At 44.2% G+C, this 13,476-nt stretch overlaps 1 protein-coding gene across 2 annotated transcripts in view; it reads left to right on the top strand.

Annotated features, from left to right (window-relative positions):
- LOC135512514 (arf-GAP with GTPase, ANK repeat and PH domain-containing protein 3-like) overlaps positions 1-13,476 on the top strand; it is a 271,006-nt gene that overhangs the window by 213,512 nt on the left and 44,018 nt on the right. For both annotated transcript variants that reach the window (XM_064934621.1, XM_064934611.1), the window contains exons 12-13: positions 1,305-1,478; positions 11,745-11,906. In XM_064934621.1, the coding sequence (XP_064790693.1) occupies positions 1,305-1,478; positions 11,745-11,906 (336 nt within the window). The remainder of the gene's footprint in view (positions 1-1,304; positions 1,479-11,744; positions 11,907-13,476) is intronic.

Here is a 13,476-nt window from a genome sequence, read left to right as displayed (position 1 = left end):
TTTACGTCTCATAATTGTAAACAAAAGTACTTGACGTGTTACAAGTAACACAATACATATTATGTGACTTTTACCAAAACAAAGTGTTTGACTGCTACCCTGTCAGAGCAGTCTTTGCTATCAGTAGATTAAGTTATATAAAACTGATGCTTAATTATTGCTTCTAGTCTAGTCTATCATATCTTGGAGAATACCCAGCAGAAATTATAATATAGTTGATAACTCCCTTTTGTTTTTACTACAACCTAAGGAGTAGAGCATCTTGTTACATTTCAGAGATGACTCATCCACTCTATTGTCTCTAGTTGGGCTTAATGTGTGGTAACAAATGCTCATGGGTAACTTTATAGTAGGCATGTATTCTCTATTCTCTATTGCAGCTCTGACAATAAAAACCCATACTTGATCTTATAAGTCTGTTGATTTATTGATAAATACCATGTATATAATTTGACTCAGAATCAACCATGAATGACTTATTTAGTTAAATTTGATTGTGATTTTGTACAGGGAATGGTGGATAAATAAAGTTTTGGTTAAAATAAAATAATTATCATAGACTAATTTCATTGGATGACAATACATATATATTCTTATATTAGCACACTGTACTAGAAGAAGTCAAGTCAGTATCTGTTGTGTTGTGTGGCTGTCCAGACAGGAACAGGAGGGAAGGACCCCACACGGTGCTGCCTAGCCCATGAATTAGTAAATGGAGACAGGCAGACAGGCAAAGAGATGTCCGTGGTTTGCCTGATTGGAAGTCGGGGAGAGTGAGGGGGCCTGCCGCCTGCCGACGGCGGGAGAGATGGATGTGGCAGTCAAAAGGATGAGGCGAGATAATTAGCGATCAGAGTGTATCTTGTTAATTAAGGGCTAATTAGAGACAGGCGGAGGGAGAGGGGGAGATGGGGGAAGGCAGGGAAGGGATGGAGGGTTTACACATGTAACACAGAGAGATGAACACAAGAAAGGGGGCGGCAGCATTGTGCAACTTTACTATAATGTCTGTTCTCGTACAGATAAAAAAAGAAAAACAGAAAGAGTTTGCAAAAACTGCAAAACTTGTTATTAACAAATGTGGCTTGTTTGATGCAACATACAATTGGATTTGCAAAAGAGATTGTAACCTCAGTGAAATGCACCTCTTTGTACAGGTACATGAGATGATGATGCATGACACCCCCTCTCTCTCCCTTTCTTTCTCTCCCTCTCTCTCTCTCTCTCTCTCTCTCTCTCTCTCTCTCTCTCTCTCTCTCTCTCTCTCTCTCTCTCTCTCTCTCTCTCTCTCTCTCTCTCTCCAGGTGCGCCCCACTCTAACAGTAGTACGTCCCTCCAGTCAGAGCATTCGGTCGGCGGAGGAAATCTGGTGGGCTTCGGGGGCAGTAAAGACGGCATGCACCAACGCTCCTTCTCTGTGTCCAGCGCTGACCAATGGAACGAGGCTGTTATCAACACCAGTGCAAGCACCGGGACCGGTGAGACTGACGACCACACCTCCCATGTCCTCTTCCTCATCCCTCCACCTTTTCTTATTCCTCCTTTTTTACTCTATCTTCCCTGCTCCTTCTTCCACAACTCCACTCCCACTATTTACTCAATGAAGTCTCAGCCACTCGATGTCATTGAAATAGATGTAGCGAGATGGTGACACACGACACAATGAACAGTAGACAGCGTCCAGAACAGACCTGGTACAGTCATATCAGTGGAGGTGCAATAGCCGTTTGTATTCATTACGGCACACTGTAGCAAAACCTTTTGCAGAGGAAAACAAGTGTTTCTTATTGGAAAAGTTCAGGTAGTCCCTCCTTTTTTCAGTCCGTTTTCTTCCATTTGGTGCCTAATGAATAGGACCCTGTTATTGGTGAAGAGGTGGAATAGAACAAAGATCGTTTTCATAATGAGGTAATCAGGCTTTTGATCGCTGTGACCTTTTCGCCTACTGTTATCTTACAGAAGCGAAAGATGATGGTGGAGAGGAAGTGAGTGAAGGTTATTTGCCATCCCAGCACCCTAACTCCACTTCCCTCCCACCCCATCACAGAGCCTTGCCAGCGCACTTGAGTGAAGTAAAATAATACATTTGCTGTGCGTGTTGGCTCCTCTCCCCCCTCACTCTCTCCGCAATAGGAAAATTAATGCTTTTCGGGGGTACCATTCATCACCAGTTATTTCCCCTCTCTTTGTGGTTGGCAGTAAAAAAGCACTTAAATGCACATCAACAGAATAACAGTCATTTCCATGCATGTTTGCACTCTGCTAGTTCTCATTAGCACTGTGGCGGCGGCGGCCCCCTCCCCATCGGCTCCCAGGGGCCCCGGCAGTTTAAAGAGCGCTCTTTTCGAGCACTGCTGGAGTCCAACGCTGTGCCGTGCGCACAGCCTCATGGTTCCACAGACAAGCCCCGTCTCTCATTTGCAACTGCCAAACAATCAATTCTGCCTGGACGCAGGCAGGCACTTCTATCATAACCCCCTACCCCTCTACTCTCCCATCAGCAGCACGCCCAAAGCAGAATTACTTAGAGGAGAGAGTGTGGTGGGGTCCTCTCAAATAATTGTGTGCGTGTGTACCTGTATACAGGCTTGTGTGTTTATGTTTTCACATTTGTGTGTACTCTAGGCTACATGTCTTATATATGTTGTTCAGGAGTGAGCCATGTGTGTGTGGTCAATGTATGTGTGTGTGTATTCCAAATCACTGTGCTGTCATCCCACTCTACCGATACGCTACTTACTAAACAGCGAGCTAAAATCTATTTCCTTGTTTGGTAAACTGAGAAGACTTGACTTCATATTAGCATAGCTCATTAGCCACCATCCTTTCTTTTCCTCGACCAGATTTTAAATTCCCTCCATTACTCAGTTTTCTTCAATTATATCCATGGTTCTCTTTAAGGTAACCACAAATGAGCCAAATGAGCTGAGAATGATAGATATTCGAGAAGTCATGTCAAATGGTAAATATGTTACTTTGTTCCGTTCTTGCATTACCAATATTGTATACTGCCACTACATTTGGGCGATTCAAAAGGGCTTTATCATTTGAAAACAAGTAGACTTCAATGTGTTCTTTGAGTATTGCATTCATTGATATGCCTCCCTGCCCTACAAATAGCGAATCTTAATTAAAATGTACAGCAGAATACTCATTCAATGTGATATGTGACTGCAGTGTTTTGAAGGTAACAACATAACAGTTGATTGAATTGTGACCTCTTTATCTTTCATTCTAACGGAACCTTCAATAATCAATAGAAGGAAGGTCCACCCTTCATTCAGAATGTTTTACCATTTGAATAGATGTCAACCCAGCCCCAATCACTCCATTATCCTTCGTCAAGGTTGCAGGTTAACATAAAACATGGTTCTTCTTAGAAGAAAAATACAAAAAATAGCAGATTGATGATATGCTGAAGAATAAAATGCATCTTAGTCCAGGTAACCATTTCCATATTATTTAAAGAATGTCCTCATTTGTAAACCTATTGAGGGAGATGCAGGGGGAGCTAGCTACATCTCTTGAATATTGAATGTAGCCTTTTGATTAAATCTCAGCCCCATTTTGTCTATTGCTTCGCAGGCCACTCTTAATCTGGGCCCACACAAGAAGCTGTGTTTAGAAACTGTCTTTCCTTTATATACTTCATCCTTTACAACTGAATTAAAAACAGACTTGATAGGCACCTAAGCACTGTGACATTTTTACAAATGGCAATATAACTCCGTCAATGCCAAAGTGAGTGACCCCCAGTTAAAGTTTTGTTGTAGTATGCAGTATCCTCCTAACTGGGGAGCAGACAAACATTTTGACCAAGTCTGAGGGTTTGAAAAGTTTTTTTTATAGTATATATATATATACAGGTCACTGCCAAAATAAAGGAAATACCAACATAGTGTTTTAGTAGGGTGTTGGGCCACCACATGCCTGAACAGCTTCAATGCACCTTGGCATAGATTCTACAAGTGTCTGGAACTGTATTGGATGGATGCGAAACATTCTTCCATGACAAATTTCATAATTTGGTGTTTTGATGATAGTTGTGGAAAATGCTCTCTCAAACGCCGCTCCAGAATCGCAGGTTGACGTTTATTGTCATAAGTCTTCTCCTGGAGGCAGAACTGAGCGATTTCCCCTTAGATAGGCCAGCTGCAATTGCTATATTGTAAAAATTCATGAAAACAAACATTTGCTTAGGGTTAGGCTTTAGGGTTAGCAGTGAGGTTAAGGTTAGGTTGACTTTGTGGCTGTGGCAGCTAATGACCACTGCAGAGATGCCTCCAGAACAAATTCTTGACAAAAAACTCCAACCTGCTCCAGAATCTCCAATAAGTATTAAATCATTGTTGAGATCTGGTAACTGAGACGGCCATGGTTTACATAATTGTCATGCTCATCAAACCATTCAGTGACCACTTGTGCCCTGTTGATGGGGGCATTGTCATCCTATGGGGGCATAGCTAAAATAATGGCCTGCCCGGCATTTTTATACATGACCCTAAGCATGATTGCTTAATTAACTACGGAACCACACCTGTGTGGGAGCACCTGCTTTCAATATACTGTGTCCCTCATTTACTGAAGTGTTTCCATTATTCTGGCAGTTACCTGTAGGTATATACACCATCAGAGTATGTTTCTCCAGTGAAGGTATTTCATCACAGAGGCAGTGAGTGAAGGCAGGACCAGCCTGTTCTGTACCTCAGGGTGTTCTGCTGTATTGCTGGAACTCTACTCTGCTCTGCCCTCCCGTCGTGTACTGGAGAGCGTGGTACATGGGGAGTTTGATTTCCACGCCGGGTCCGTAATGAAGTTTGACATTTAGTTTGGAGAGAGCAGCAGAGCGTGATCAGGCCTTGATTAGTGCACTCTAATTGAGGATAATAAGGGGGAGACGGTGATTGTTTCTAATTTTTGCCATTAATTGCAGCCGATGCCGTTGATTGAGGACAGGCAGTGAGCTGCTGCCGTGTCAAGTGGCCTAGCCGGCGAAATCACAGTGCTCCCATACTCAGAGCCTCTTGAATTACGCATTTAGAAATTAAATGAAAAACTCTCTCTCTCATTCTGTCTCTGTGTCTCTCTCTCTCTCTCGTTCTCATTCATTCTCATTGTGAGAAGGCTGCCGGTTTGCGGCAGGGCCAGAAAGCTGTTAGCAGTTCGGTGCTGCGATGGATAGCGAGATATTAGCCCCCTCTTTGTCTCGCGCACAGTCTTCATCATGCAGCATGTTTAAACGGTAATTTCCCCAGTGGGAGTGTAATACACTGTAATCACAGGTTAGCCCTGATACCTATTCCATAGTACCTGCATGCCCAGGAGGAGAGGCTGGGAGAGGCTATATGGCACTCAGCTGAGAGGAGAGAGAGACTCCTGATACTCAACATGCTTCATTCCCGCCCCTCGCTTTCTCGCTCCCGACAGCACCTCATAACCAGTAGCTAATAATGCCAACGTGAACTCGCTGAGCGGCTCACAACTGTAAGCTACAGTGCCTCCATTTTAAACAGAGAGCCAGTTGGTGGCATCTACTCCTAGGTTTTACTATGGGAAATCTGATGCGATCCATCAGATGTGGATAGCTTTGAATTGAGGTGCACTTCAGATGAGTCAACACTAGATTATGTTGGATGACTAGTGCACTGCCAGGGACTCTCTGATATTGTTGCTCAATGACGTGTATACATGGTTTAACAGACTCTTATCAGTGAGTAATAGATATACATTGAGTGTACAAAACATTAGGAACACCTGCTCTTTCCATGATAAATCAAATCAAATTGTATTTGTCATATGCACTGAATACAACAGGTGTAGAACTTGAAATGCTTACTTACAAGCCTTTAACCGACAATGCAGTTCAAGAAATAGAGTTAAGAAAATATTTACTAAATAAACTAAAGTAAAAAATAATATAAAATAAAAAGTAACACAATAAAATAACAATAATGAGGCTATAGACAGGGGTACCGGTACCGAGTCAATGTGCGGGATAAAGGTTAGTCGAGGTAATTTGTACATGTAGGTAGGGGTAAAGTGATTATGCATAGATAATAAACAGCGAGTAGCAGCAGTGTAAAAACAAAGGGGGGGTCAATGTAAATAGTCCGGTGTCCATTTGATGAATTGTTCAGCAGTCTTATGCCTTGGAGTAGAAGCTGTTAAGGAGCCTTTTGGACTTGGCGCTTCGGTACCGCTTGCCATGCGGTAGCAGAGATAACATTCTATGACTTGGATGACTGGAGTCTTTGACAATTTTTTTGCCTTCGTCTGACACCGTATATAGGTCCTGGATGGAAGGCTTGGCCACCGTGATGTACTGGGCAGTACGCACTACCCTCTGTAGCACCTTACAGTCGGATGACGAGCAGTTGCCAAACCAGGCGGTGATGAAACCGGTCAGGATGCTCTCGATGGTGCAGCTGTTGAACTTTTTGAGAATTTCGCTACCCATGCCAAATCTTTTCAGTCTCCTGATGTGGAAAAGGCGTTGTCGTGCCCTCTTCATGAATGTGTTTGGACCATGTTAGTTTGTTGGTGATGTGGACACCAAGGAACTTCAATCTCTCGACCCGCTCCACTACAGCCCCATCGATGTGAATGGGGGCATGTTCGGACCTCCATTTCCTGTAGTCCACAATCAGCTCTTTTGTCTTGCTCGCGTTGAGTGATAGATTGTTGTCCTGGCACCACACTGCCAGGTCTCTGACCTCCTACCTTTAGGCTGTCTAATCATTGTCAGTGATCAGGCCTACCACTGTTGTGTCATCAGTAAACTTAATGATGATGTTGGAGTCGTGCTTGGCCACGCAGTCGTGGGTAAACAGGGAGTACAGGAGGGGACTAAGCACGCACCCCTGAGGGGCCCCCTTGTTGAGGATCAGCGTGGCAGATGTGTTGTTGCCTACCCTTACCACCTGGGGGCGGCCCACCAGGAAGTCCAGGACACAGTTGCAGAGGGAGGTGTTTAGTCCCAGGGTCCTTAGCTTAGGGATGAACTTTGTGGGCACTATGGTGTTGAATGCTGAGCTGTAGTCAATGAACAGCATTCTCACATAGGTGTTCCTTTTGTCCAGGTGAAAGATATGATCCCTTATTGCTGTCACTTGTTAAATCCACTTCAATCAGTGTCGTTGAAGGGGAGGAGACCGGTTAAAGAATATTTTTTGGGGGGCATGGATTGTGTATGTGTGTCATTCAGCGGGTGAATGAGAAAGCCAAAATATGGTATTAGGTGCCTGGTACACCAGTTTGAGTGTGTCAAGAACTGTTACACTGCTGGATTTTTCACACTCAACCGTTTCCGTGTATATCAAGAATGGTCCACCACCCAAAGGACATCCAGTCAACTTGACACAACAGTGGGAAGCATTGGAGTCAACATGGGTCAGCTTGTAGTGTCCATGCCCTGGCAAATTGAGGCTGTTCTGAGGGCAACTGGGGGTGCAACACAATGTTAGGAAGATGTTTCTAATGTTTTGTACACTCAGTATATACACTATATATACAAAAGTATGTGGACCCTTTAAATTAGTGGATCCGGCTATTTCAACCACACCTGTCAGCAACAGGTGTGGCTGAAATAGCCGGATCCACAAATTTAAAGGGTTTAAAATTGACCACACAGCCATGCAATCTCCGTAGCCAACATGGGCATTAGAATGGCCTTATTGAGGAGCTCAGTGACTTTCAACGTGGCACCGTAAATAGGATGACACCTTTCCAACAAGTCAGTCGGTCAAATTTCTGCCCTGCCAGACCTGCCCTGGTCAACTGGTAATGTCTAGGAGCAACAACGACTCAGCCGCAAAGTGGTAAGCAACACAAGCTTACAGAATGGGACCACCGAGTGCTGAAGAGTGTAAAAATCGACTGTCCTCGGTTGCAGCACTCACTACTGAGTTCCAAACTATCTCTGGAAGCAATGTCGGCACAATAACTGTTTGTTGGGAGCTTCCGCGGCCAAGCAACCACACGCAAGCCTAAGATCACCATGCGCAATGCCAAGTGTCGGCTGGTGTGGTGTAAAGCTCACCACCATTGGACTCTTGAGTAGTGGAAACGCGTTCTTTGGAGTGATGAATCACGCTTCACCATCTGGCAGTCCGATGGACAAATCTGGTGGATGCCAGGAGAACGATACCTGCCCCAATACATAGTGCTAATTGTAACGTTTGAACTAGGCCCCTTAGTTCCAGTAAGATAGCAAGGTCCATAGCGAGGGCCATACCAAAATGGTTTGTCAAGATCGGTGTAGTAGAACTTGACTGGCCTGCACACAGAGCCCTGACCTCAACCCCATTGAACATCTTTGAGATTAATTGGAACGCAGACTGTGAGCCAGGCCTAATCGCCCAACATCAGTGCCTGGCCTCACTAATGCTCTTGTGGATGAATGGAAGCAGGTCCCCACAGCAATGTTCCAACATCTAGTGGAAAGCCTTCCCAGAAGAGTGGAGGCTGGTACAGCAGAAAAGGGGGGACCAACTCCTTATTAATGGCCATGATTTTTAATGAGTTGTTCAACGAGCAGGTGTCCATATACTTTTGGTCATGTAGTGTATCTACACACAATTACCAAATGGTGTTATATTATTTTGTAATGCTACTGCATGACTCCAATGGTAAGGAGTTACTTTAGCTTCACTATAGATGTAGAAGTACTTTCGATGTACAATAGATTAACAGATATAGTCTGGTTTATTCACAATGTTCATTCCACTTTGGCAGTTACCGTCTTTCACCTACTCAGTCAATGTTAGAAAAGAAAATAGCAATGACAAGTCTGAGCAACAGAAAAAGAACAAAGAAGGTACAGTATGTCTTCTCTTCACACTAGTCTTATTAATTAGCCACCAAGCGGAAGCAAACTGATAGAAACTAGACTAGCTGAACATGTCCAACAAGAAACCTTCATATTCATTTTCTGATGCAGAACGTCTTGCTACGGTGTGCCCTAATGTATACGACCCATGTTTTGGGTGCAGGCGGAGCAGAGGATCATGGGTCATGTTTCACAACATTAGGGGCAGAAAATGGATAATTAGAAGTGTTTATGACACGACGTGCCCCCAAAGGGGAGCCCTCCACTCTCACCTCAAGCCACATTAAACAAATGCTGCCTGTCATCGTTGAGAGGGGGACAAGGTTGGAGGGTTCGGGACCCCTCTCCGTTCCCTTCTCCTCCGCTCTGAGCTGTCATACAGAGCTGTGCTGGCGGGACAGACACTGGGGTAGAGGTAAAGAGGGAGGGGGGGGTGTATAAGGGGGAGAGGAGAAGGTACTCTGTGGGCCCCTTTGCCCCCAGCTGTCTGCACCCAGCTAATGACTGGTCTCGGGGGCTTTGTGGGAGAAGCAGGGAAATTGAAACAGACGCCCCGACACGCCACGCCACGGCTACATGTGTGGCTCTGCCTCTGTGCTGCCATTCAAAACCAACCGGTAAGGAGAGGAGAGAAGGAGGGAGGGAACTGGGGTTCTGGTAGGCTGGCCAGTACTAAGCATCACAAATTCACTATATGCTTATTGATCTTGAGTCGTCCATTAAGTTTCTATAATCAATAGCCTTTTTTCTGTATCTCCTATATAAATATGTCCACATTTGACTGTTAATAGCTAGGTTTGCATCCATTTTGACAACAATTTGCATGCGAATATTAAAAAATCTGGAGAAAGAAAACATGCAAATTTTTACCACCGGTGGTGTTTCCATCAAACTTACTTATCGCTGATGAAAGCTGTGTGTGATGACGTAGTGGACATAAAGCACTTGTACACTTAGGTTTCCATGTACTGAATAACAAAACTAGCTAATGTGTTTCCATCGGATTTTCAACTCTACCGATAGTTTTGTCACAAAATCTGTTGCGATAGATGGCATACTTGCCCAATCTCATCTTGCTCTCTAGACAACCGTTCGCTGATAAAGTGGACAGGGTAGATTATATGATGACATATGGATAAGCGCAATATCATATTTATTTGATAATTGGCAGCCAAGCATTTAAATAATACCCTGGATATTTTTGGGAAAATTGCTTGAAGCTCATTACCATGCACTTAACCACCATTAGTTAGGTTTTCATCTGCCTATAAACTCAGCATGTTTTTCCACGTCGTGGTGGCAGTAGAACGTAACATATCATTGCGTGACTCAAGGTTTACTTTGACATGACGGTTATTATGTCCATTTTTACGCATAAATGCATTTCCACCGGAATTGTCACAATCTATTTTACAGACTAAAAAATGATCACCCAGTCTAGCGTATTTTGTTTTATCGACATTAGGACATTTTACTGACAAATTTGCGGCTTCAATGTCATGAGTTTTTTTTATGCGTCAGGTAATTCATCCACATGAAATGGTTAGATGAAAACCTAGTTATTCATGTGAAATAAGATAAACATATGCATTCCACTACGAGTGTACAAAATATGTATGGTTCCTTTTAAAAATCTAAATTAAAATGTTGTTATGATAAATCCAACAGCATTTATACAATCCGCATTAACAGATGTACTGGCTGTATTGAGTGACTCTTGATGTATCTTACTCAGTGACATCAAAAAGAATCCCAACGAATGTATGCCTATAGTGTGTTGGCTCCTATATTTTTATGCCCACGCTCCAACCAGGCTGCCTGGGGCCTTTAAAGAGCTCCAGTCTCCTCCACTTAAGCATCCTCCACCTCCTGCTGAGCCCATCCCACATCCCACTCCTCCCTCCAACATAGCCCCATCTCCCGTAAGGTAATGACCAAATTAGGCCTAACAACTGATGTTGTACACTAGTGGCTAATGGCACAGCCAGCGACAGTGGCGGCATTAGAGTATGTGCAACGACAACGGCAATAATCCCTGATACGAGCCCCCTTTCTTCTTGTCCTACCGCCCTCCGCTCCTGGTGCCTGGGGCTGGGACGGTGCGAAGGGAGAGGAAAATGAATGGAGTTTGCCACACTACAATGAACTTTTGATGGGAGACAATGGAGGAGGCTGCCTGCTCTCCACACGGGGTGGCAGAAGGAGAGCAATATGGGGCCCATGGACTGGCCATCGCTGCCTCTCCTCGGCCCCCAAGGCTCCTGGGCCCCCATCTTTCCTCTCCCCAGATTCATAATGGCATCCTGAGGGGGAGATGGAAAGTGATGTAAAATGTCAGGAAACCAGAAAGATGGCAAGTTGACCCCCCACCCGTACCCACTCCTCCATCTTTTCAGCCCTCTATCTCCTCTTTGCCCAACTGTGGTGCAGGTTAAATATCACATTTATAAAATCACTTAGGCAACCAGAAACAAAGCCGGCTCTTAGCCCCTTGTCACTCACTGACAGTCGTCTAGAGAGCTTGGCCTGAGGCTAACCTAACTAGCCATTTGTTAGCTGAGCTGCCCCCATACCTGTCTGTTCTTCCTTCGTCCGCTCTAAAGCCACAGCAGTACAGATACTGTTGGACCGCTAGTATCTCAGTTTTGGGATGGCATCTTTTTTATTGCGATTACTTTGCATTCATTTAGTTGGTATCAGGGTATGAATTACCACTGTATGGTGTTTTTATAATATGGTACATCATCACTAGTCAATATCTCATGATTCATATCCTTCTGTCTTTCCCTTCTAAACTTGAAAATGTAGTATGTTTCTGTGTGTGTTTACACAGTATTTAACATCTTGTACATGGCATGTCAAAAAGTACAGTTGATCGTGATATCTTTTACTGATCAGTGTTTCCCTCTTTCTCCAGCCAACGGGATGGCCGAGCCCCTGACCGGCAGCTCTGGGGTGGGCAGTGCCACCAGTCCCAAGCAGGAGCCTCCCCCCTCGCCTCACGCCAACCGCAAGAGACACAGACGGAAAAAGAGCACAGGCATCACCAAGCCAGACGGACCATCTACAGGCAACGAAGGTAAGCCAGGAGTTAACACAGGAGTTATAGAAGAAGCTCCTTCTGCAAACTCATCAAAACAGTCTGCAACAATGCATAAACATTTAAAACAGTCTGAAATGGCAACATATTCTGAAACTGCAACAAAAACAAACAAGTGCAAACGTAGTAAATCTGGTTAGCGTACTGGAGTCCAGTGCAAGTCCAGGTATAGCCTCCCTTATTCTCCCCATTTAGCCATAGTGTGAAGAACCAACCGCCCTGAGCTCCAGAAGCTGTGTATCTCCACTTCTCCACTCTCTCCACTCTTCTCCGCAATGGAGTGGCAGCTAACCCTCTGCTCAATTAATAATGATTATCCAGCCCGATGATGAATGGACAGCTCTAATTGGATGGCATTGTGAAACACAGACTCCTGTCTCTAAGGCCATAAAACTGATGTCACTGGAGCCAGAGATGATCAATCAACATGATTGATACGCTGCATATCGACAGCATTGGCACCGACGCCTCCTTAATGACCCTTAGTATTTATAATCATTACACTTTTACCACAGTGTTGCTAACAGACCTCCTAGTTTGAATGAGACTGCCTTCTAGTTTGAATGAGACCACTGACCACATCGTTTCAAGCATAGATCACAAGCACCGGTGGTAAGTGTTGTTGTTGATATTTTGGTGCACTAGTTTCAATTTCAAAGGTATGTGAGTGTGTTTATTGTGTTTCTCTATCTGGTCTCTTTCGGCCAACTTGGATAATTCTTACCCCTGTTTTCCGTATGAGTATTGATTTGACAGTATATAACATGTAAGCTGTATTCACATCACCATGATTGTGCCCTCATTTGTTCCTAAGTACGTTTGCCCATAATGCCCTATACTGAATCTAATTCTCTCATGCATTCCAAGAAAGAATTTAGACCTTAATGGACCAGCACTGTCAGAATCACTCCAATAACGGTCTTAGGGGCTTGAATGAGTGATGGCTAACATTAGGGGGCTGGGTGGATTCCCTCCGCCACATTGCATTGAGGGCAATATGAGTGGACATTAGCTCATCTCAACGTCACTCTCTGTCCCATATAGGTTGAAATCAATAATTAGTCCACATGTCCACAATAAAATGACCAACTTTCTGCTCTAGTTTTGGATAAGTGATCGTGCGGTGTCAATGGAAGTGAATGGAAGTCAGCATGTGGTGGTGTCAATGGAAGTGAATGGAAGTCAGCGTGTGGTGGTGTCAATGGAAGTGAATGGAAGTCAACATGTGGTGTCAATGGATGTGAATGGAAGTCAGCATGTCGCGGTGTTAATGGAAGTGAATGGAAGTCAGCATGTCGTGGTGTTAATGGAAGTGAATGGAAGTCAGCATGTCGTGGTGTCAATGGAAGTGAATGGAAGTCAACATGTGGTGTCAATGGATGTGAATGGAAGTCAGCATATCGTGGTGTTAATGGAAGTGAATGGAAGTCAGCATGTAGTGGTGTTAATGGAAGCGAATGGAAGTCAGCATGTTGTGGTGTTAATGGAAGTGAATGGAAGTCAGCATGTCGTGGTGTTAATGGAAGTGAATGGAAGTCAGCATGTCGTG

Source organism: Oncorhynchus masou, chromosome 3, assembly GCF_036934945.1.
Source record: "Oncorhynchus masou masou isolate Uvic2021 chromosome 3, UVic_Omas_1.1, whole genome shotgun sequence".
In the NCBI taxonomy this organism is placed as follows: domain Eukaryota; kingdom Metazoa; phylum Chordata; class Actinopteri; order Salmoniformes; family Salmonidae; genus Oncorhynchus; species Oncorhynchus masou.
The sequence above is the reverse complement of the archived record's forward strand: the minus strand, read 5'-3'. Positions and strand labels throughout refer to the sequence as shown.